Source organism: Carassius gibelio, chromosome B1 (genome assembly GCF_023724105.1).
Source record: "Carassius gibelio isolate Cgi1373 ecotype wild population from Czech Republic chromosome B1, carGib1.2-hapl.c, whole genome shotgun sequence".
NCBI classification, from domain to species: Eukaryota; Metazoa; Chordata; class Actinopteri; order Cypriniformes; family Cyprinidae; genus Carassius; species Carassius gibelio.
The window spans coordinates 19,560,998-19,587,499 of NC_068396.1; the positions used below are offsets into that span (position 1 = coordinate 19,560,998).

General features: G+C 36.2%; 2 protein-coding genes across 3 annotated transcripts in view; one reads left to right on the forward strand and one right to left on the reverse strand.

Moving 5' to 3' along the window:
- The window catches only part of ubac2 (UBA domain containing 2), a 45,413-nt gene extending 19,457 nt beyond the window's left edge, over window positions 1–25,956 (reverse strand). Inside the window, exons 1-7 of one of the 2 annotated variants that reach the window (XM_052545648.1) lie at window positions 25,740–25,956; window positions 24,509–24,636; window positions 24,016–24,135; window positions 23,309–23,415; window positions 15,772–15,895; window positions 14,995–15,042; window positions 12,463–12,717 (exon numbers count right to left, since the gene is read on the reverse strand). In XM_052545648.1, the coding sequence (XP_052401608.1) occupies window positions 12,463–12,717; window positions 14,995–15,042; window positions 15,772–15,895; window positions 23,309–23,415; window positions 24,016–24,135; window positions 24,509–24,636; window positions 25,740–25,938 (981 nt within the window). In that variant the 5' untranslated portion in view covers window positions 25,939–25,956. The remainder of the gene's footprint in view (window positions 1–12,462; window positions 12,718–14,994; window positions 15,043–15,771; window positions 15,896–23,308; window positions 23,416–24,015; window positions 24,136–24,508; window positions 24,637–25,739) is intronic. The other variant, XM_052545646.1, reaches the window with a different exon arrangement.
- Window positions 19,759–22,784, forward strand: LOC127948860 (G-protein coupled receptor 183-B). Its single transcript, XM_052545649.1, has 2 exons — window positions 19,759–19,915; window positions 21,140–22,784. The coding sequence occupies exon 2, from the start codon at window positions 21,164–21,166 to the stop codon at window positions 22,232–22,234; it is 1,071 nt and encodes a 356-aa protein (XP_052401609.1). The 5' UTR covers window positions 19,759–19,915; window positions 21,140–21,163; the 3' UTR covers window positions 22,235–22,784.
- Window positions 25,957–26,502: the final 546 nt, after the last annotated feature.

A 26,502-nucleotide genomic window follows, 5' to 3' on the forward strand; every position in this document is an offset into this window, starting at 1 on the left:
TTTATGTTGAGGTTGAAAGATATAGGGGTTTAATAAAAATTATAAATAAAATTATAAATGTAACTAAAATAAACTAAATTAACTCAAATTAAACAACATTTTCCTATATACCATTGTCTGACTTGTTAAAAGATCTCACATCATTTTGACCAGTAAATGAACTTTCAGCTAACCTCACGCTCACAGGCCCATGTCATAAAGTTGAAATTGTCACGCTCTGATCGCTTAACACAAAATGTTGAACTTTATCTGACCTGCAGCACCACCATTTACAATGCCGGAACCACTCAAAACTAATCAGTTTACAAACGAGTTGCAAACCCCGAAAACCTTTAGATGTTTTACAATCTTCGCTGACATGGTCGTAACAGTAAACACAAAGACGTCAGATGCCAGAAACCAGAAGCGTTTCTATGCACTTCTTGAGATGAAATATTTAGCCTTACGTGTAATGTTGTAAAAGTGTATTTGGCAAGAAAATACCATCTTGACTTACTACATTCATTCCTGTTTAATATCTGTATGGGTCTACATGGTTTAAACTGATATAGCAATGCCAGAAGTTAACCCCTTGCCAGTCACTCCCCATTTTTTGGCATGGAGAAGGTTTAAGGTAAAATGGTTTTACATAAAAAGGTTTCTGCTCATGATTCTTTCTGACTAGATACATCATCAACATTTGTTCACAAAGCTGACACTTTAAAGTTTACTGTTTAGGAATCAGAATCACTCAGACTGTTATGATAATAGAGATATATAAGCTTAAACATAAAATATTAAAAACATTTTTTAAATGTATAAAAAAATTGTTGATGTAAGATATGAGTTTAGAAATACAGTATAGCTAAAGCCACACGTATTTCAAAACTTCATTAGAAATTTCATAATCGAATCTGTAAAACTGTGAATTTTATGAAATATTTTCTAAGGCCATGTCATATGTGTTTTTTAGAGAAGGTTAATCAGATTGATTTATGGCATTTGTCATCTCTGTAAGATCTCGCATGTAAACGCTCCTGTGTGCTTTGACTGTGTGTTTGGGTTTGAAAACTCCCCAATTCGTGATTCTTTTGTTCTCACCAAACGAGTCTTTCACACCTCTGCCAGGAATGACACATTATCCGCATTTTTCTTTTATCATTATTCTTTTGTTTTTATTCCACCTATCAGACTTTTTTTGTGGTATTTTAATGTTTACAAAGCAACAAAGCAGCGATCTCACTTCAGTCTCAGTATGCATTTACCCCTTATTTATCAAAAGTCTTACTATAAAAATACAACAAAACATTTTCTTACGACCTTACGTGAATTATTGTGACAGAAATGCATTATGAAGAAATGCACCTGCTATTAGTAGCATTAGACCTAATGTTAGCATCAAGCTACATCAGACAATTTATTAAATTATTAGTAAACTTTTACTCAAAACTAGCTTTGAGTGTTTGTAATAACTTCCTTTTGCGATCACGGGTGGAATTTGTAGCCTTTTTCATCGCTGCACAAGTACAGTTTTTTCCGGACTATAAGTCACACTTTTTTTCATAGTTTGGCTGGTCCTGCGACTTATAGTCAGGTGCGTCTTATCAAAATTAATTTGATATGAACCGAGAGAAATGAACTAACAGAAAACATTACCGTCTACAGCCGCGAGAGGGAGCTCTATGCTGCTCAGTGCTCCTGTAGTCTACCACTGTAGATGGTAATGTTTTCTATTGGTTCTTGGGTCTAAATAAATGCGACTTCTAGTCCGGTGCGACTTATATATGTTTTTTTCCTTGTTATAACGTATTTTTGGACTGGTGCGACTTATACTTAGGTGCGACTTATATTCCGAAAAATACGGTAAGCATTTCCGATGTACATTTTTTATAAAAATGCCCCAGACCTCAAGAAAATCTCATACCAAGCTTTTCTATCGTAATTGCGGGCTTATTATTCGGATATTTTGTGTGTACAGAGGTGTTTCAGCAGTTGTTGTGAGCAGATATGAACCAGGAAGTGTTCACGAACCATGTGACACGATCTGACGCTGTCCGGTTTTGGGACTGTTAGATTGACAAGCCGAAGGTCCAATCAGAGTCTGTCTGGGTCACAGCTTGAGTTGAATGAAGACACACAGAGACAGCGCTGGGAGAGGCTATTTATCATCAGATCGCATAAATCAGTGGAAAATTAATAGAAATTATGATTCTGTCTGAAGAAATATGAAGTAAACATCAGTAAATATATCCATATTTCCCTGCGGATATGCATCTTTGGTCTATAAATCCTGCGATGCTTGAACACAAAGGGGTTAATATTGACAACATAAAATACATATTAAAGGATTTAGGCTACTAAAGTATGTGTGAGTGACTTGTTAAAATAAAATAAAACAACACTTAAGAAAATTTTAAAAAATATATATAAAGATAAAAGAAAAAGTAGGGGGTAACAGATTTTCACATTAAGAAACCAAAGTCCTCTAATGGAGAATACATAAATTTTGCCTTGGGACTTTTAATTCCTTTTAACCACTCAAAATACATCACTAATTCCTCTTTAAACACCACTAGACATAGGGAAGTATTAAAAAACATACATTTATGAATGTAGAATTTCATGCCAGAAGATAACATTGACAAAATAAAAGACATATTCAAGGATTTATGCTAGTAAAGTAAATGTGAGTGTTTTTTTAAAATTAAATAAAACAACAAGGACTTTTGTTTAGATTAAAAATAAAAATCATATAGGCTAACCTAGTTTTAAAGTAACTCATATACACAGATGTATCCTGAAACAGGACACATATGTTCCAAGGGTTAGGTATAGAATAGCAAAAAGAACATCTAATCATTCGTCAGTTTATTCTACATAAATTATTTCCATATTTTTGGCTCTTCAGTGGGTTGAACATTAATATACCTAAAGTAGTCATATGTTCAGACTCATTTTCAGCACTATCATGTTTAAAGAGATAAAAACATTGAAATGTCAGATATAGAATTTAATACTCCAATGAGTACGTGGCAAATTAAATGGGGAGGTGAGAATAAAGGACGGCATTTATATAACATTCAAAGAACAGTTGGAAATGAAAGGAGAATTTTGGGAATCGGACCAACCAATAAAAGTTTCAAAAACGAAAATAGGGAATCGATTTTAACCAAATATGTACACTATTAATTTTAAAATAATTAAACAATGAAAAAATATAGATGTAACAAAACTCACAAACAAGCACAAAAAGAAAAAGAATTCTGAAAGTGCAATTTTACGCCTATAAGACCCAGTGACGTCGAAAGCGACCTCCTATGCTGCGTTCACACCAAACACGAATAGAGCGTCTGGCGCGAATGATTTCAATGTTAAGTCAATGTAAAGACGAGTTTACGCGCGTCTGGAGGTCTCGCGGCGCGGTAGATGTGAATTCACCTCATTCGTACATCTAGTTACAGGAGATTCTGAGTTATGAAAAGGACCATTGCAAGCTGACAGCGACCGGCTTTTGTGATGGAAAATTGGCAGTAATACCCCCACCTTGCGCAGCTGTACCTGAGTGTCCCTGGGACATCAGTGTGGTCGGGGCACGTCTTCTCAACAGCTGGACATATAGTGAATAAAAAAACGCTCTGCTCTGGACCCCGAAAATGTTGATCGACTTGTTTTTTCTGTCCAATAAATTTGTAATGGCCATAGCCTTTAATTATGCCTGCCTAGTGCCGGTTACGTTCAATAAAACAACACACATGGCCTGTTCTCAAGTCCATTTAAAGTTTCATTTTTTTAACAGTTGTTTGAAATGGATTGAATCATTATTTAAAAAAAATAAAAAAAATAAAAATAAATATATATATATATATATATATATATATATATATATATATATATATATATATATATATATATATATATATATATATATATATATATATCTTTTTTTAACTGCCTAAATAATAAATGCAGCAGGGTTGAAGCCTGCAGTGATGTTTTTTTGTTATGGCAGCCGTCCCCTCTGCATATATATTTTTTCGAGAATGTTGCACTCCTGTTGCTGTTTGTTATTCTGCACGAAACTTCATGCCAATAAATAAGAAATATTGCTGACTTGTGCGTTTCCAGCGCTCTCTTTATGTTCGTCCGTTATTTGACTTTGAAAAAAGGAAACGTCTTTTTTTAGACATGGAAATCGATTTTACAATCGATTCAATGAACACTTATGTCTTAAAAATTGAAAATGATTTTTTCACAAAAGTGACAGCCCTAGTAACAGTCTCGATTTTTTAAATTGTAGTTATAGGCTAAAGCATAGTATCATTGCTTTACATTCGCTTCTTTTTTTAGTTTGAGGTAAGGTACAAATGCTATAAACTCTGTAACCTATTTTTTTTTCTAGCTGGAAACAAAACACCTTTTTAAATTGCAATGCTACAGGCTCTCAAGTGTTGCTTAACGAACATATCTGATTGTTTTTGACTTGTTTAGTTGTGTTAGATGAATAACCAGTAACCTAGTTTTCTTTTAATTTAATTTTTAACAACTTTAACGTTTTTACACTTTTCTAAGTACAAAAAAAAGATCATTACATTGTTTCTATTTCGTCTATGTTCATAACCTTTTTCTTGAAATGCACTGTGTATTTAAAACATAAATAAAAACTTCCCTTATATAATTTTCACGTTTTCACATTTTAAAGTTACATAAAAAAAGCACATAGTTCCCACACTCACACATAACACTTTTCCCTCCTGCTGCAATTCCTTCTCAGGTTCATATTGAGGTCACACACATAAGCCCCATTCACACTGCCATTCCGGCAAATACAGTGGTAAAGTGTTCCGGCAATTGTTCCCGGGTCGCTAGATTTTGCACTTTCACACTGCCAGTGATGACCCGGGATATGTACGTGCTTTCACACACAACCCGTAAAGATCCCATAACGACACATGACATCAGGGTGTGACGTGTAATGTACGAGTCGAAAACATCAGGCACGTTATACTTTCACTGAAGCAAGCGAACGATCTCGGCGTCAGCGCGGAAAGTGAGGAACTAACTGATCTCTGCTTCATTACAGTTTGCACATATTGTTTCGTCGCGAACGTTGATCTTCCTTCAAAACAGCCGGTAAAAGAGTCGCGTAATCTCTTCGACACGGAATTAGATCTGGCTTTTGTTCACACAGCGCTCGTCCCGGGTTGAATCTGGCAATGTTACTAGGTCCCCGACCCAGGTTCAATGCGGGAATCAATCCCAGGACGTGGTTGCTTTCACACAGAAGGCGACCCGGCAATGTTCCGGCAATATGACGGGTCTGACGTGCAGTGTGAAAGGGGCTATAAGGTCACACATGGGCTGTACAGGTAGGGTTCCAAACAAGTGTCCAGAACAGATGGCTTTTATGACCCTCATCAATCAAATTTTTAGAGACAAGGCACCCAGGACTTACTCTAACATGAGCCGCATCTAAAAGGCAAAGAGGGAGATGTTGCTTAAATTTATAACACCGTTTTCAGGATTTCTCAGAGGGCAGGCTTCAAGTATAACTTATTTGAAGTAATGGTGCTTCATATAACATTATCCAAAGAAATTTTTTTTTAATGATAAATCCCCTGTGATGTTTGTGGCTACTGTATACAGGCCACCAGGGCACCATACAGACTTTATTAAAGAGTTTGGTGATTTTACATAAGAGTTAGTTCTGGCTGCAGATAAAGTTTTAATAGTTGGTGATTTTAATATCCATGTTCATAATGAAAAAGATGCATTGGGATCAGCATTTATAGACATTCTGAACTCTGGTTCGGGCACCATAATATGTCTAAAAAATTCATTAAAACAGCTTTAACACGGCACAAAGTTCTGGAAAAACTGTGCCCAGATCTTTTCCCATCTCTTCTCTCATCTAGTCTAAAACTTCGAAAATCTATTGCACGAATCGAATGGACCAACCAACACAAGTTTCGAAAACGAAAATAGGAAATTGATTTTAACGCCCTTCTTTTAGAGCGCATCCAGGTTTTTTTTTTATTTATTTTTTTTGGAACACGCATCACACAGCAACTGCAGCTTCGGACACACACGCACAACAGCAAATAATACTTCTGCACAGTGTTTCTCTATTTACAACAGAAATGTGAATTCTGCTGGTATTCAGACAGTCTCATGCATACAGATACAGATTTGGGCTAGAATCGCCTACGTATGCGATTTTTTGTTGTTGTTGACAATTCTAATCGTAAACACAGCCATGTTGAAGCCTGCAGTAAATGTTTTGCATTATGGCAGTCCACTCTGCTTATTGTTTTTTCGAGAATGTTGCACTCCTGTTTGTCATTGTGCACGTAACTTTACGCCAATAAATCATCAGAAATATTGGTCTTTACCAATATATTGAATTTTTACATTCGTCCTGCCTGTTGTCCATGGATTTACCTATATTTGGTGTTATTTGGCGTATAAAACTTTAGACATGCAAAATCGATTTTACAATCGATTCAATGAACACTTGCCACTCAAATCAAACAGGATTTTTTTCAAAGTGACAACCCAAGAAAGCAAAGTAAACGGTCTCTCATTTGTAGGTTGCACTGACACCTAGCTGTGGATGCAAGTAAAACAGTATAACAGTACCTAATTTATTTTCCTTCTCACCTGAAATGAATGCAATAAACATGTTTTTGACAAACATTTCAATTTACATGTGGTCTATATAGCCTGCAACAAAATAAGGTTTGCAATGATGCACCCGAAGGCACGATATGCTAATTTGCTTAAATTCATACCTACGTAATCACCTTCACCAAAATTTTACCTTTTCTTTTTACATTTAAACTTGAAAAAAAATATATAGACCTACCTACCGAACCTTTTTTTTTTTTTTTTACTGTTACTGCAAACCAAAATATTTTTAAGGATGGCCCTAAAGTGATATCACTGACTTGATTGCAAATAAATGCACAGACGCTATTTAAACTGAACAGAGATGACATCACTGAATTCAATAATGAACTGCCTTTAACTGTCATTTTGCATCATTGACACACTGTTTTCCTAATGAATGTTGTTCAGTTGCTTTGACGCAATGTATTTTGTTTAAAGCGCTATATAAATAAAGGTGACTTGACTTGACATAACACAGCTCAAATGCTTCCTACTAGTGTGGCCCAAAACATTTAGCACATTTAGTTTTAGTTTTATTAAAGATAGATTGCAAAATGTTTCAGTGCAAGCATTTCAACCAAATGTAATTTATGCAGTATTTTGCGATCGCGAAATCTAAAGTGAACTGCGACTGCGAGCTCTAATTCAAAGGGATATAATTACCCCACATATTGATAGCAGTGCCCTGATGTGCAAAAATTATATACAATATTATCAGTGTTGGGGATAACGAAGTAAAGTAACGGATTACACTAATAATATTAGTAACTACACTACTTTACTAGACTATAGCAACACGCTTTCCTGCGTTACACATGCTGTGTTTGCCTGTGTGTAAAGTTCTGGGCCGGGTTTCCCGATAACGATTGATCTTAGCGCTTAACCCTCAAAGACCGAGATAGAAAAATAACTGTTATAACTTTAATGTTTAATAACTTTTGAACCGCTAATCCAATCTGAATGCTTTAAAAAGTGATGTAAAGCAGAGACGTTTCGGAGATATCCTATTTATCTCATTATGGATATTCAGAGGCTCCATAGTGTACATGATTATGTCATCGCATTTTGACAACATTGATTCGTCAGAAGAAACCAAGTAATTTTTTGAAATACTACTTAACATATTGCTTTGGAAAATGAATGAAAACAAAGTGAAAGTAAAGTCTGTCGTGAGTGCATGAATACAAACACACAATAACACATTTGCATGATGTCCTGGTAAAATCGATTCTGACACAGATTACAGCCAACGGATCGATCATTTATATTATGTATATTTTTATGTATACTAAGTAAATCATTATATAATCATACAGTTTATAAAGATAGTTGCACTATTTTTTTTCTGTTTCACTCTGAATATTTCTCACTCATTTTGTGTGTAGCTTGTGAATCATTTGCACTGTTTTTGCACTGTATTGTTGACAATTTGTGCAATTGTTTTTACTATATGCTGCATAGTTTGTGTTTATTGTTCATACTCAGATTGAAAATATATTTCTCAGAAAAATAAAAAAGAAATGCAATTTATCTTTAAAAGAAAATCTAAATGAATGTTTTATGCCTTCATTTGATAAAGATAGAGAATTTCTGAGGGGAAAAAACTAGGGCCGGGACTTTAACGCGTTAATTGAGATTAATTAATTACACAAAAAATAACGCATTAACTAAGATTAATTAATTACAGAAAAAAAATTCCCGCATTTTTAATAATGTATTTTTGCACCGCGGAACGTTTCTCACTGGATGAGTTTCGGCGGACCGATTATGCTGGAGCACCAACTAGCGTTCGCAGCAGACATCGAGCCTCAAGTATCACCTCAACGCAAAACATTTAGCAGCTAGCGTGGACTTTACACTTTATGTTGAACTATGTATTATTTTGTTGGTGCAACTGGCAGTTTATGTTGAACTCTTTATTGTTTTGGCCAAGGTTATTGAGAGTTGGACTTAGTATGTTATGGCCTCTGAAGCAACAGAGAGATGTTTTCTAATAGTCAGTGTTTCCAATGTTCTGAATGTAATTGACAGTATTGTGTTTTACTTAAAAAATACTTTACAGAAGGTTCCAGCACCTATAAGCTTCCTGAATTTCTGAAATGTACTATTTCTAAATTGTTTCTAAATATGCTATTGCTACACTTAATGGCAAAAATTGCACTGGTCTGCTAGACTTGGTTGAACAAAAATAAACAATATTTTGTTGCTTAAGCTTATGTATTCAGTCATTATTCAATGGTATACTATAAATCCATGTGAAAAAAAAAGTGTTATGATTTAAATTAATTAGACTTTTTGATGAATACAATTAAATTTAACCATTAAAAAGGAGTTGAGAAAAAATAAAACAGATTTTATAGGGCCCTAAAAATAGGGAAAGTAAAGTAATAAGTAGTGAAGTTACTTTTCAAATGCAGAAGTAACTATTAACTATAAAAAAATTTTGAGTGACTACCCCAACACTGAATATTATAATGTTTGCGGAGCAGATAGAAAAACTGCAGAAGCAGATGAGAGCATGCAGCAATGGTCAGAAATTCAGTGAGAGCATGGTCAACAAACCCCATCATGCAGCAGCGCATATAGTCAGTGAGCATCTTAACAGAATCCCACTATTCAAACAAGTATACAGAATGAAAAGATGATGCAAAATTGAATACCTTGGAAAATAGCATGTAAGACTTAAGAGCCTTAATTTTCTCTAAATTGATTTATCAACTTTTAATACTTTTTAAGATGCCGCGGACACCATGTAGCATCTCTACGTACTCAGTCGCTTGCCAACACTGAATAACAAGCACTGCTGAATAAAAGAGATTTAGATTTTGATAACACACTGCTACTTCACACTTCTGAGATATTCTAAACCAGAGGTTCTCAGCAAGGGAGCTGGGAGCCACTAGGAGGCCCCAACAAACTTCCAAGGGACTGCAGGACTTGATGACTTAAAATTACTCTAATATATTTTTATGAAGACAATTAATACTCCCATGATTCATATTTGTAGTCGATTAAAATAAGTAAGGGGTAATGTACATCCAGCTGGTTGTAATCTCAGAATAAACCCCGACAGGGTGATCAGGACCCAGGCGGTGGGCTGGAGCGAGTTGCCGGGGACGGGCGAGCTTGGTGCCGGCCTCCCACGATATGGAGGGGCGGCTGCCGTCCGTGAGGGAGCGGAGGAGTGTCGTGCCGTCCGCCGAGGACCATCCAGTGCCACCGCCAGGCACCGTGGAGGAGATCACCCAGCTGGTGGAGGGCCGAGCAGCAGTGCGTCTGGGAACCAGATTCTCCCCTCTCTCGTCTCTGTCGCTCCTCCTTCCATCTCCTTTTCTCTCGCCTCGTCTGTCCTACCCCCAGGTTCCCGCAGGTCCCCCTGAGCGGTCCCCCCCGGATGGAGGGGGGGGTAGAGCGCAGTCTCGAGGGTACCCCCCCGGCCTGCAAGGGGCAATGGGGGTATGTGGCGAGTGGGGTGGGGCCTAGAGGCGTGGGAACGAGGAGTGAGCCCAGGTGTAGTGATTGGAGATGAGCTACACCTGCGCCCCGCCGCCGGTCTCGAGTCCCACGTAGGAGATGGAAGGATATAAAACTGGAGCGACGATAGTGAAGGACGAGAGAGGACCAGGCCTGGCAATATTTTATGTTTTGGTTTTTATTTGAGCGCACCAGTCGTCCGTGAGGGGCTGGTGCGCTGTTTTGTGTTTATTTTGAATAATTAAAATTAGTGATCGACCGATGTATCTGTTTACCGATATTTTTCCCGATATTTAAGCATTTTTCCATAATCGGGTATCGGTTTTGTAATATCGGATTCGCCGATTTACGGCGCCATCTTGTGGCCATTTTGAGATTTCCGCCATTGCAGCCCGGGCGTCTGAGGAGATCAGTCAACAACAACTCAGTGCACAGGTAAATATATGTTCTACTTGGTTTGCTTTAATTAATCAACTTTATTTAACATAACAGACATGCACAAATGAGATCTGAGACATAAATTCCTGATATAGTTAATTTATGCAGCTTGTTTCTAAACAATTGAGACGAACTCATTGAGTCACGTAGTGTAATTCATCATGTCCTGCCCCAATAAAGACCTATCTTTTCATGAATTAAATAAAACAGACATGAATGAGTGCATGTTGAAAATAAAAGCGTTGAATTTAATTCTCTATCTATTGTATTTGCTCACCATTAGTCTAGAAGAGAAAGTTTGTTCATATGGCTTAGCAACTGACGGATGATCTGGAGGCTTAAGCACGGCCACTGAATTAAACTTTTGACAAGATTATCTTGTTTAAACACCCTAGATTGTATTATAATTTACTACATAACAATTATTTCGCTAATACACATATAAATATAGCCTACCGCTTTGTGGAAATTAATTATTTATTATCTCCATGCGCGATCGCGGTTGATTAAGTTATAGTCAAACAGCACTTTGTCAGTTGGCATTAAATGATTTAACGTTAGATTAAATTTAGATCATAAAATGCCAACTGACAAGTGCTGTTTAACTTTATATAGTCTCGGGGAAAAAAGTTCGTTCATATTGCTCAGCACCTGACTGGGTTGATGATCAGGAAGCCTCAAGCAATGCCACTGAATGAAACTTTTGACAAGATTATCTTGTTTAAACACCCTAGATTATATTATCATTTACTACATAACAATTATTTCGCTAATACACATATAGGCTACATATACCGCTTTGTGGAAATTAATTATTTATTATCTCCATGCGCGATCGCGGTTGATTAAATTATAGTCAAACAAAACTTTGTCAGTTGGCATTTCATGATCTAACGTTAGATTGAATCTAGATCATAAAATGCCAACTGACAAGTGCTGTTTAACTTTATATAGTCTCGGGAAAAAAGTTCCGTCATATTGCTCAGCACCTGACTGGGTTGATGATCAGGAAGCCTCAAGCACGGCCACTGCATAACATTTTTGAAGGAAGCAGGCTTACAGGGCAGAATGCTGAAAGACTCTGTTTTCTACACTAAAACCTAGTTCTGCATAACTGGGAGTATTAAGTTACACTACTAAATAGCTATGCACTCCTAAATAGCCCTCCCGCCCCGACCAATATGTTAGAATAATTTTTGTGCTTTATTTTTTTACCTGTTTTTATTTTTTTACCTCATCAAAGCTTTTATTTTAAAACAAAGACGCTTAGTAACAGTGCGCTTAAATTTTTTGGACTCAGACCCCTCTATTTATTTGTGTATAAATATAATGTTTTTTTTTTTTGTATGCAAGGAGCGAGTGATTGTTATAAATAAAATGTTTTTTTCAGCTCATTTGTGTTGTAATAATTGTCAGAAACAGAAGTATAACAGTAAATAAATATCGGTTCTGCATATCGGTTATCGGGTACATAAACATACAAATAATCGGTATCGGTTATAAAAAATCAATATCGGTCGATCACTAATTAAAATGTGATTTGATTGTGCGCCGGGTCCCGCCTCCTTCTTCCTGATGAGAATGGAGATTTTATCATTACAGACCCGTTGTTCACTGACTAGCTGCGCAAAACCACCATCATATTTTTCACGTTTTGGGCAGCTTGTCATAGACTTTAACCAGCTTTACTGACAAGATCCGCATTAGATATCACAAACCATTTATTATGCTGCCCTAAGTGAGATGTTCATCTGACCTTTGGAAGGAGTAAGCTGTATGCCATTCATGGCAAAGGCTAGTTCTTCTCTGCCGTGTGAAGGGGTTGTAGATTAACCCAATGGTTAAAAGTCTAGTCTGATAACTAAAATGCTAAGACAGCTCAGAACAAAAGTATAGTAGGAGTACCTGAGCTTGTTGTTGCTGTGCATTTCTCCTGAGGTGTGCCAGCTGAGACAGGAGCAGTTGCTGGTCCAGCATATCCATCCTCTGCTGTCTCTGGATGTCTAAGGTAGCGCCCATTCCCAGCGGAGCTTCTGCAGTGGGCTCAGAATCGGAGAAGACCGGCTCTAGGAGCACCGAACCACATCTGGCTGCCCATCCTGGAACACGTATGAACTTCTGGACTGCCAACTTATTATTATAATACAACATGCCTGCAATCTGGAACAGAGTAATTGTAACAATAGAGGTTTACCATAAAAAACATAACAGTAGCACAAATGTTTTTAGAAATACAATGCTAGCATTTCAAGACAAATCTACAAGGAGCCAGAATAAATAGTCTATCAAATCAAAATATCTTTGTTGCTTTTAGACCATGTTTATAAGCTTTGAAGTCATCTACAGTATATGTAAGTTTACTTCGAAAAGCTGACACAAAGTTTCCCCTCATCCGTGAAAATGGAATAAATGCAATGTTCTTTAAAATGAGAACTTTCCTTCGGATACCACAAATCGAACTAGCACACCATGTATTTTTGTGACAAGATTCAAACAAAACACTACAGTATTCATTTAAAAAAATAGAAATGTCTTCTGACCCAATTTCCTGTTTTAAAAAGAAAACCTTTGAAAACTGCGTCAAAGACTGTACATTACCCAATAGTGATCGCTTGTATTGCTATGAATGGGAGGAACTAGAACATGCAATATGGCACTCTAGAAACAGTTGCTGTTGTTTCACTGTGCGTTTAGCCAGCAGCTTTCAAGAGTTGGTATTTCCCCATTTAAGTAGACAGGAGTAGGTCATGCATGCTGTAAATAGGCACCTGCCTGAACCAACATTCACTGAAATATACTTCAGTAGACATGAAACAAATTCCTGTGGCCAGAAGTTATTTCGGGTGTTATTTTTCAAACAACACATTTAATTATGTTTAATCTCTGCAGTGGCAGCAGAGACTATCTAGTTAAAGGAACTAGGTATTTAAAGTTACCATAAAGACTTTTTACCATTAGAGCATACAACATTGTTTTCTGAGAAGTATAAAAGACACAAAAACAAAAACTAATTGCAGTTCTCTATGTGATGACTGGATTAAACGGATATTTCACCTAAAATGAAAACACTTGTTCCAAACCTGTTTGACATTTTTCATTCGAGAAACATACACACACAAAATATCATTTTAATTATTTTATTTTTTTTGTAAGTCAGTGGGGTCAAATTTATTTCAGACCCCATAAGTTAAACATTGTGCTGACTAAAGCAGTTATTTCTTCAAAATATCTTCTTTTGTATAACAAGGGGTGAAAAGTATGACAGTATTTTAATTTTATTTATCTTTTCCTACTAGAAACCACCATCACTGAATGCTCCAATGGTAAATATTTAACCTAGTGATAGTAATAGTAGCTTCAACCTAATAGACATCCAAAAAAAACAAAAAAACAAAAAAAAAATCTTAATTTCCATAGGTACAGCAACTTCTCAGGTCTTGTGGGCACTGTTTGCAAAGTTTATTTAAAAAAAGTAATTAGTTATAGTTACTCACTACTTGTTTCAAAAAGTAACTGAGTTAGTAACTGAATTACTCTATAATAAAAGTAACTCGATACCAGGGAAAGTAACTATTTGCGTTACTGTTAGAAAAAAAAAGTTGCTATATGTTAAAGATTTTGTATTTTTAAGCAGTTTTCACAAGTCAGTTGAAATGAGTAGAACAGACAGGTGTTCGTTCATAACTTTCGATATTTATTGCACATAACAGACAGCAAGAGTTTTATCCTGCACTTCAAGTATTATCTTTGTAAGAAAAGTTTTTTTGGCCACTAGCTTTGTAGATGCGCGTGTCGTTGTGAGATGCTTCATTAAATTTGAGTTGCTTACAACGGATGTCGACAAAGTCTTCGTTCCTGGACATAATGTACACCATTACATGCACATTCATGCCTTTGACCACAATGAATTTAAAGTAGTGCTAATATCTCCACCTTGAAAATGCCAACTTTTCATCGGATTGCTACTGACTCGCCATCTCTGCTGCTGCTGAGAATCTCTGTTTAGCTGTTGCGTGTGGCGCCGCTGGCGCAGGCATGTGTGTAAAAACACTGGCTCTGATTGGCTACCATGAAACACATGACTGCCTTAGCCAATCATAATCGCTTATCTCGTTATTAACCCACACTAGCTGTGTGAGCAAGGGGTACGTTCGGTTTATTCAATCAATGCATAGTAACGCACCGCATTTAACATCCATTAATGTTAACGGCGTTATAATGACGGGAAAAGTCATTAATTAGATTACCCCGTTACTGAAAAATAACGTTGTTACCTAACACCGTTCTTTTAAACGGCGTTATTCCAAACACTGCTTGTGGGTTGTATTGAATTCCACCATATACATGTTATCATCATACTTACTAAAGACCATTACAGATGCAAAAAAGGAAACAAAGAAGCATGATGCAATTTTAATTGAGCCACTTTATACTTACTAGTCCACTGCAAGCAACCACCCACATATAGGCACTTGAGGTCAGGAGCTGATGACAAGATAACAGAACAACAGAAAAACAAAAGAAATTCAGAACTGAGTGAAGAAAGCACTTTCACATCCACAAAGTATATTTGAAGGATTACAAACCAGTAAGATAACTCACTAAATCATCCATAAACAAGTGTTTGATATAAGGAAATATCTTATTTAATGCAAGAGTGGAACAAAAGAATATGAACATTAATTTAATGAAACCCAAATGAATTTTCTACTATTACAATATTACATTACATTGGTTAGTATAAATGGGTATGTTTTGAATGCATGACTGAAAAAGACTGTAATGGTAAAAGGTTAAAACCCATTTACATTTTTCTAAGTAGTATGCAACTTAATTTGTTACCACTGATATCTCAAATCAGATAAAAAACCCGACCAGAGCAAGAGACCACAACGAATAGGTTCTCAGGTGCTAGAGTTTCTCATAACTTGTCTCGGTTATCCTACATACATTTTATCTGTGGTTTCTACTCTTGCAACAAATATCAAATATCTAGAAAAAAAAAAAACCCTGAACCTTTTTAGCTGTTTGAACCTTGTGTTTTGTCTTCCCTTATTTGTCAAAAGATGAATGTCACTTACTATCCTAAAATCTCGAGCAGCAATGACTTTTACTTTTGTGTGTAGCTTCTGAGATAAACTAGCAAAGTGGGAAGTCTTAAAAATATACAGAAAGCTAATGAGAAGATGATTTGTGAAGGCAGTCTGAGCTCACCTGTGCACCCACAATGTACGTCAGAGATTTGTTTGTGATTGAGATGTGGCCGAGAAGCTGAGTGACCTGAACACGTGGGATGGAGCTGTAGAAAGGCACAAAGAGAGCAAAGACTGGGCCCAGTCTGAGAAAGAGAGAGAAAATGAAGAGTTAGAAACAGAAGGAAGACAAGTGAATCCTCAACCTTGTTGTCAGATGACAATACAGAATAAAAATGTGCAAATCAATCATGTATTAGTGCCTGCCCATGATAAAGAAAAGTGGAACTCTCTTTAAAATCTAGTTGAAAACTTCCTTTTAAGAAGAACATAACATTTTCTTTACTTTCCTTGATTATTAATTTTCAATGTAGACTAAAACATTGTACAATGCATTGGTCAACAGTCACTTGTTTTTCTAGTTAAAATTCAACTAAATGAATGCATTTAGCAGACGCTTTTATCCAAAGTGACTTACAGTGCATTCAGGCTAATATTTTTTACCTAATATGTGTTCCCTGGGAATCAAACCCACAACCTTTTGCGCTGCTAACACAATGCCCTACCACTGAGCCACAGGAACACTAGCTACTTTAGTTACCTAACAGAGCAAAATAAAAGGGGTAATAAGTAGTACGGTAGGATGTTTTATTGACAATTTATCAGTTTCAAGTTCCCCTATTTTGGATTTTTGAAAATCACCTTTCCTGCAAAGTCTTGAATCTGAAAGTGCAATGTGTATAAAGTTATTGTCTCTCAAAAGAAAGAGTCGACTCCTACGAATCGAAGAATCAAATCATTGAAACGAGTTGTTTTTAAATTGAATCCCAAGCCATTTCATGTTGACATCAACATGAAACATTAGCATATCGGCTGCCAGTTGTTGGTCTTTTCGCGTTGGTCTGAATGAAAATGCAAATTCATTCTTTGCCATTAGGTACTGCTTTTAGAGCTGTTAAATAATGTTTTCCCCGGTAATCCTGTACACAAAACAGCACTGCACTCACAAACGCTACTTTATCTTGCATTACAGGCATGATGAAATGAAACTGAAACCAATCACCACAGATTAGCATCATGCAAAGTAGGGGTTTGGAAAAATGTATAATTGAGCAAATTGTCTGGGACTCATTAAGCATGTAAGGTAAAAAATAAATGCATATTATAAGACAATGAATGTGTTTTCTGACCTTGCATGTCAGCCTGTTGTTGGGGACACCCAAAACCAAAACCTTTCATTACCCATAATGTAATTGGAATTTATCTATTGACAAAGGTGATAGATAGCAAGGTCTCTGTTAAAGGCATAGTACACCCAAAAATGAAAATTTGATGTTTATCTGCTTACCCCCAGGGCCTCAAGATGTAAATGATTTTTTGATTCTACTGAATTGATTCTTCAGTAGAACACAAACCAAGATTTTTAACACAAACCGTTGCAGTAGGGCTGCACGATAATGGTTAAACTGATAAATACGATTATTTTGATGAAAATTATAATCACGATTATTAATAACTATTATTCTATCCTGCGGAGAGAAAAACCCCTGCTAAAACCAGCCTAAACTTAGCTGGTTTAAGCTGGTCTCCAAGCTTGGTCAAGCTGGTTTTAGCTGGTTGTTCCAGCTGGTCTCCCAGCCTGACCAGCTAAGGAAGTGGTCAAAACACCTCTAAAACCAGCCTTCTGACCAGCTTTGACCAGCAAAGACTGGGCTGGATGACAAACTAAAATCAGTCAACCAGCACTTTATATTTTCTTTTTTTCAGCAGAAAATGCTTGGAAATACCAACTATGATAATACAAAACTCATGGTTTTGTTAGTGTTTTGTCATCTGTATTCACATTACATTTTCTAAGACCTAAGTGACAATTTGTTCACAAATGGGAAAAAGCCACTCAGAGCAGTAAATTTGCTCAAAGCTTGTTAATACACACTGAAAGCTAACATTGCCATGCCATTTTCAACACGAAAACTGGTAAAAACTTTAGAAACTCTTAATATAAAGTCCAACAATTCGAATTTATGGACATTTATGGACTCAGTGAAAGTTTGATCATGGCACATTTGGTAACACAAACAGTACAAATGGCTTGTAAAAAAAAAAACAGCACTTGTTCCGCCATCAGAGCACCCACAGGGTTGCCAGATTGCAAAAATTACATAAAACACCTGGCAGAAATGAGCGACAACCTCCCGCTCTCTTTTGTGAAGCCAACAAGGAAGTGACTAAAACAGTAATTCATCGACTGGGCGCTTGTGGCTGGCTGCAAAAGGGAGTCAGGCCCATAGAATCCCCATGTTGAAATGCCCAACTTTACAGCAGAAAAAAAAAACATGTTTACAGCCTGGTTAAAAAAATTATTTTGGTCTATATAATTAATTTTGTCCATCATGACAACTGTGAGGGTTGTTAATTTTTTTTAAACGCTCTTCGGGCTGGTCCTGTGACTTATAGTCAGGTGTGACTTATTTATCAAAATTAATTTGACATGAACCAAGAGAAAACATTACCGTCTACAACCGTCTGCTCCTGTATCATACACTGAAAACATATAGCGCCCTCTCGCGGCTGTAGACGGTAATGTTTTCTCTTGTTTATTGGTTCTAAATAAATACACGACTTATAGTCCAGTGCGACTTATATGTTTTTTTCCTCATCCTGACGTATTTTTGGACTGATGCGACTTATACTTAGGTGCGACTTATAGTCCGAAAAATACGGCATATTGTATTTTACCTCTGATTTATACACAATGTCCGAACTGTTAGAACTCTCTTGAGCGCATTCTGTTGTGCGCATTCAAAGCAGCAGACACTTGAGGCGTTGTTGTCTTCTACTTGCTTTATGGTAGATCACGGACTTGTAAGTCTGCAATCCACCACAAAGGAAGAAGAAGAATACAACGCCTCACGTGCTTGCTTCTAAGAATGTCCTCAGGAGAGTTCTAACAGTTTGGGCATTGTGTGAGTCAGAGGTAAAATACAATAAATAAATAAAGAACCTGTTTCTTGCACAGACTGATCCATTTTTTGTCTTTGCACATTAATGTATCGTCACAAGCCACAGGTTTTAATTTGGTTTTGTTTGTGTATGTTTTATTTTAGCCGTGATTCCCATCTACTTACATTATACAACCGATAGACTGCAACGATTTGAGTTAAAAATCTTGGTTGGTGTTCTGTTGAAGAAACAAAGTTAGCTACATCTTGGATGCCCTGTGGGTAAGCACATAAACATCAACTATCCCTTTAAGCAGTTTTTTAGATAAACATCAAATTCTCATTATGACATACGTTGTCTCAACAATCATTACAAAATGCAGAATATGGTTTATCAACCATTTAAGAAGAATGACATGTGGGGTAACAGTTGCAAACTAGTAATTCAATTAAGACCGGAAAAACATAAATTCGACTTTTTCCATTACCAATTGTTTCCTTAATTAAAAAAAAGAAAAGATAGGACTTGTGCAATAACTACGTACCTTACTATGTCTCAAACTAGGTCTTTGTGATGAAATAAACTAAACATGTTTCTAAATGCAGATTCAGTCCAGATTAACGGTAACTATGTATGACGTACACACACACATATATATATATATATATATATATATATATATATATATATATATATGTTTTGTTGAAATTCACAAGATAATTTCACTTCTCCATCCAGAGTTAAAGAGACCGTTCACCCCTAAAATGAATAATCTGTCATAATTTCCTCACATGTTGTTTTAAACCAGTATGAATTTCTTTCTTGTGTTGAACAAAAGAACCGAACAGTTGCTGGTAGTCACTGATTTCCATATTTTTTTTTCCATACTGTGGAAGTGAATGGTTAACATCAGTCTTTAAAATATCTTCTCTTACTTTCAACAGAAAAAAACAAAATTATTACAGGCTACAACAAGCTGTGGTAAACGCTGACGGAATATTAATTTTTGGGTGAACTATCTCTTTAAGCAGACTCACCACACTGCTAGAAAGAGAGAGAGAGAGATAAGAGAAAAGAGAGGAACAGAGTAACAGACAGTGAGAAAGAGGCAGGAAGAGATGCTGAACTCTTGGTTTTGCTGCATTTCACGCTGCTTTAAAAGTGTGATATAGAGATTTTGAGTAACACCAATGTCTGAGTGAACATTTGCTCTCTCTTATCTGGTAAGCAAATTATTTCATTGAATTTATATATCAGAAAAAAATTAAGATATCCTTGTTTTGGAAAATCGTGTAATTAAAAGTGTGAAATTAAGCCCAAATATAAAAAAATATATATAAATTTATGGCCGACCATGTGTGAAGTTAATTTATTTTATTCTTCAATGCCCAATAGCCTATACAACAAAATCTTAACATTTCCGAAAACTTTTTTAAAAACTTATGAGTGACTAGATTTGTATATATTTGATTATATGGTGACACTAATGCATTAACTAAAATTAAATGACAATACCGTCCTTTTATTAAAGTATTTATTAATCTTTGTTAACATTAGTTATTGATAAAATACAACTGTTCATTGTTAGTTTGTGTTATCTTAGGTCCATTAAATAATGTTAACAGATAGAAAAAGAACATTTTATTTTAATAATGTATTCATTATAATTTTACTAATTTCACTAAGATTAATGATTTACTATTTTTCACTTTTATTTCATATGAACTAATGTACTTATGTTAACCACTTGGAACTTGGAACTTTATTGTAAAGTGTTACTGATTATATTTAATTTCAAATGTGTGTGAATGTCATTTTTTCCAATGTAAAAACAAAAAACTAAATCAGAAACGTAAAGAGAAACAAAGCAACAGAAACGTGGAAGAGAAACAAGCCTCGCCTGAAAAAAGGGAAACAGCTTAAAACTTACAGAAGTCAAACTTACTACAATCAACAAAACTGAGAGCAGAATCACTGTTCATAGTAAAACCATACGCTACCATTCAAAGACCTGAGCTCAGTGAGAAATGTCATATTAATTATTACTTCAATCAAGGACAAATCAAATTAATAAAAAGTGACAGTGTCTTGACTGTTTTATAATAATGTTTATAAAAGATTTCAATTTCAAAGAATCCTAGAAAAAAAATTTAGGTTTGCGCAAAGAAATACTAGGCAAATATAAATGAATATTAACGGTTTTCAGCATAGGTAATAAAATCAAATGTTACTTTTGCATCAAACCAGCATATTATATAATGATTTATGAAGGATCATGTAACACTGAAGACAGGAGTGATGGCAGCTTTGCCATAAATTACATATTAATATATATTAAAACAGATTATAGTTAATGTAAATTGTAATGTTATTTCACAATATTGCCATTTTCAATGCATTTTTGATCAAATAAACGCATTAAAATAATCCTCTGCCTCTCTCTGCAGTGATTTCTTCTGTATATAACTAAGATGGACACTGATTTAGACCAAAACTACTCTTGCACCAACTTGTATGACCATCGTCCAGTGGCCCGGGTTCTCATTCCTCTGGCCTATTCCATCATATGTCCAGTGGGACTTTTAGGCAACGCCCTGGCTCTTCATGTGATCTTCCTCAACATCACCAAACTCAATTCCATCACGCTGTATTCCGCCAACCTGGCAGTGTCGGATATCCTGTTCTGCCTGTCGCTTCCCCTACGAGCGGTTTACTACGGCCTTGGCTTCCACTGGCCCATGGGGGAAGGACTCTGTAAAGCCATAACGCTGCTCTTCTATGTGAACTGCTATGCTGGAGTGAACTTCATGACTTGTCTGGCAATCGACCGGTTTGTGGCACTGGTGTTTCCAATGAAGCTAACCAAATGGAGAAAAGTGAAAAATGCCCGATTGGTGTGTATAGCCATATGGCTCCTGGTGCTGGCCCAGACGCTGCCTCTCCTGACCATCAGATTGACCAAAAAGGAGCATGACAACAACATCACCTGTATGGAATACCCTAATTTCGAGGGCCTTTTCAAAGGGCTGCCCTTCTTGCTGATTATTGGGGTAGGTATAGGCTTTGTAGTCCCACTGGTGACAATCATCGCCTGCTACTCTATATTGACCCGTAAACTACGTCTAGCAGCAAAGTCAAACCGACTGACAGAACGTTCTGGAAGGACCAAAAAAGCAAGAGGAGTGATCGCAGGAGTGGTATTTGTGTTCATGGTGTGTTTCGGCCCATACCATCTAGACCTTCTGCAATACATGATCCGAAAACTTATCTATGATCCGGACTGCAAGGAGCTCCAGTCCTTTCAGATATCCCTGCATATTACAGTGTGCCTTATGAACTTAAATTCATGCCTGGATCCCTTTGTTTACTTTTTTGCATGTAAAGGCTACAAGCAGAAGCTGATGAGAATGATGAAGTGGCAGGTTGGCACCCACTTCTCTAGTGTTGGAAGAACCTCACATGAAAGTTCAGGCACAGGCGATATGCGCGCTTCACGCCGCAATACAGGAATGACAATGAACAACGTTAGAGAAGCTCAGTAAAACAACTGGCAACAAAAGCCAACATTAGGTGATGAAAAGAGGTAACAAACACATACAGTATGTGGGGCAGAACTTAAAGCCAAGAACAAAGCAAAAAATGTCCCAGACAACTCATCTTTCCAGATTTGAAACAGCACACACTTCATGAAACAGATGGACGCTTGACAAGCACTGCCATCAAAGTTGAGAAAGAAAAAATACTTGCTGCAAAAAGACTAGTCCATGACGTAATTTACCATTTTCCGTTCAAAACATGACTGTTAAAGGGTCAGTTCACCAAACATGAATATTCGGTCAATATTTACTCACTTGTTCTAAAACTGTATGTCTTCCTTTCTTTTATGAAACTTATTTTTTGATTTACAATGGAAGTCAATAATCACCAAAATAGTTTGATTAGCAACATTCTTTAAAATATTTTCTTTTGTTTTTCAAAGGAGATGGAAAGTCACAGGTTTGAAATGACATGAGGTTGGGAACGGTTTTATTTTGGAGGTGAACTATTCATTTAGGCACGGTTGAAGGTTCACACATAAATACATGAATCATTCCTAAGTTTGAAAAATTGCAAAATAAAGCTATTGAACGATAAAAAAAAAGTCGCTTTGATTGTGGAAAAGTTTCAAAGATGAGGACACTTCATCAAACTTTTAACACATGTTTTTTTTTTAAGTTCTTGGATATCCATTTTTCTCATCAAAAAAGGAACCCAGTCTCTTGTTGAGAAGAGTAGCTCAAAGGAAATAACTTGAAATAAGAGGGAAATATACTTTCACAAGACCTTGACATTTCAACACGCATTGCTTTTTTAAGTTGGTGAGATGATGTTTTGATGCCTGTAAAAATACTTTCATAGCAAAAGAATGACACAAGAAAGTTAATCTTAAAGGCAACATTAAAAAGGCAAGTTGACATTTGTTTCACAGAACAGAGCTGCACTTTCAAATACATAAAGAGATGCAGGAATTCATAAATGATGTCCTTACAGCATACAGTTAATGCTTGTGGCAATAATGTTGAAAACGGTTTGTAAAGACCAACTGTTAAAATGGTGTAGAAACTCGTGTCACTCACAGTCCAGCTGGAAGAACATCTACTTTTAGTTCAAACATGAAGTGAAGAGCCTCTATAAGCAGCAAGTCCACAAGAGCAGAGAGGATCCATGCTCCAAAGAGGAAGGACTAAACATCAGAATCAAAAATAGGACAATGTTTTAGTTTTATACAGTACAACTTTTTTTCAAGAACATCATGAGATTTTATCAAAAGGAAGGGAGGATGAGTTAGGAGGGTAAAAGTCATCAGTATGTGAAAGTAGAGTAGGCAAACATCTTAAAGGAAATGCTTGGTAGCATATGAAAGGGCTTTTGACATCATTAAAAATTGACTTGTTTTGTTTATAGCATAAATAGTAGACTGAAGAGCAAATCCCACGCCCTTAAACATCTTTCAAGATTAGTCAACTGATTGATAGATAAGAGGAAGGCGTTCAAAGTTTCCATGTGACCTTCAGGCACAGGTCAGGGTTAGTATACATATTGCACCATATTGGCATATTTGAAAATCAAATTTATCCAGAAATTAATTTATTTATGATACCATACAATTTTATGTAGTGAATGTTTTTTTTGTTTTTTTTTGGAATATGGCTGCAAATCTTAAATGTCTGTGGTATAACAAAGCAGAAGCATGTTGTGTCAGTACTTTGTTTTTGACCTTTCTAGTAGAAAAAAAGGGGGAAAAAAGGAAGACACACAACACAGTGCTGCTATTCAAACTTACAGCAAATTTGTGGCTGCCAAACCTTCTCTCAAAAATACGAAAGTTGTAGATCAGCAAACTGCTGCAGAAAGTGTCTTTCAGGTCCAAGCAGATGAGCCGTCCACACACCAGCCTCCAGAACTACAAGTGTGCCATGAAACACACACAGGATAATTGTGTTCACAAATACTAGAAACATCTCAAAATATGCGATTACTTAAAAACAACAGTCCAGTAAAATGATTGTTTATATCTGAAAACGGTCCAGAATGCTTGGCCTATAGAATAATGCTCTTTGATGACCAATATGATACAGTTTATTTTTAAGCATCTAATCACCAATATACAGAAAACCATTTTTTATGCCACAATAGCTCAATATTATTACTAACCACAGTAATATAAAAAAATATATATAAAAGGGCAAACAATCTAAAGCGATATATATTGTTAAAATGTATGCATTTTTATAAAGTGCACTGAATTCTTTATGTCGGCTGGTTTAATATCTCACCTGCTTGCCCTGGCTGACAGCCTGGAGGTTGTATATGAACAGATCCTGGTACTGAGGCAGAAGCACAGTCAGCAGCACAGTGAGGACTGGAGGAAGCAGCAGTAAGCTCTTGGACAGGGGTGCTTTATCTGTAAGACACAGCGCAGATGTTGTACTGTTAAATGTGTCAGAGGAAATGATAAACATTTATCATGTCAGTGGATGAAAGATAATATTTCAGATGGAGCACCTATGGGTCCATTGGGTGATTATGTGAGTAGACCACATTCAGTCAGACACACTGGTTTGTCCCCACTTATATCACCATGGAGCTTGCTTATTTTGGTGATTTTAAACATGTTTCTCAGAAATCACTTACTGCACCTTTAAGGCGTTTCACTGACGTTTTAAGAACCCTTCCTCCAGTAAAGAAGTCCATCTCCTGTTGACGTCAAAATCTGTCTACTGTACATATTTGTTTAGAACTTTAGTTTTGGCTTGTAAAAATTTAAAGTTTGAGTTTAAATAATCTTTCATATGGATTTGTTTCTTACAAGCACATATATTTGACTTCACAAGATGTTAATGGATGGACTGGAGTTGTGCGAATGTCTTGTGTGTTATCGTGTTGTTTTTATCAGCTTGTTGTTGTGTTGTTTTGTCGACACATTCTGACGGCACCCATTCACTGCAGAGCATCCAAATCCAATGGTGAGGGAGTAATGTAAAGTTTCCCCAAATCTGTTCCCATGAGAAAACAAACTTACTTTTATCTCGGAAACTATGGTTACTACGGTAATTTTTCTAGGACAACTGTCATTTAAAAATGTACACTTTTAAAACTTAAAGAAAAAATTGTATTCCGCAGAATAAATAAAGTCATACAGACTTGAAATATCATACGGGTATGTAAAGAATTATCATTATTACATCAATAACAATGAGTCAGTGTTGAACTGATGCTCTTTGGAGGTGTTTATGGGGATTTCAAGAAAAGTTCACGCAGACTCTCACGTTATTTGATTGCTATCTGTGTGTCATGTCGCATTTCCTCAGGAGCGCGCGATTTCACGCCCATCAACTTTATAAACGATATCAACACTTCCTGTCTGAAATCAGGAGCAAAGGCGAAATGTGTTAAGTGCGATAAAACTCGGATAAAGGTCATGCCAATGTCTAGGCTTTAATCTGAATGAATGACAGCAGGATCTGATATACTGTACACGACATGATGATTTTAAGCTGTACTTACACAATCCCCTCGAACCGGTGGACGTGAACATCGTGCCTATTACACGCAGATTATAACTAAGAAGACTAACGAGATGACGAACCAAAGGCACTGGATTTAAAACGTAAAAACAGTAAAAGTTAAAGGGAAATCTCGCTAGGAGAGAGGGAAAGGGGAAAGGGTCCTGCGCGGATGGCGACTCGCAAGAGACAAACTTCATCCGCGTCACTCCTCCGAAATTAGCGTTTTCTTTTACTGTAGCCACTAGAGGACGTAAGTTAGCTTTATTAGGACAGGTAAAGGTTTGAAAGGTTTAAAAAATTAGCATGGCAAAAATTCAAATTGTTGTCAGAATTATGATTTTTAACAAAACAATATTTTGTTGAAAATAGCATAGCTGCTTAGCTAAGAACTATGTTTTAAAAATATAATCCGTATCACTGTTTGTTACCCCTCACTAGCATAGTATTTAGAGTAATAGCCGTATTTAGAACTAGACGTTGTTTCTGTTGTAGCTAATGTAATAAAGTAATTTTCTTTAGAACACACTCTAACATACTACAATTAATAGAGCAACACCTCTTGCTAAGATTAAGTTTTTAGTTTCAAACAAAGCATTGTTTTTAGCCTGTTTGAATATTTGTTCTAAAAAACTATATTTTGTTTTTTTTTCTTATTTTTATTTGTTTAATTACATTTTATTTTGAAACGTATTTTTGTCTACATTTTTTATTGTACATTATACATGTTTTTTAATTAAAATACTAAAAATGTGGTAACGGGG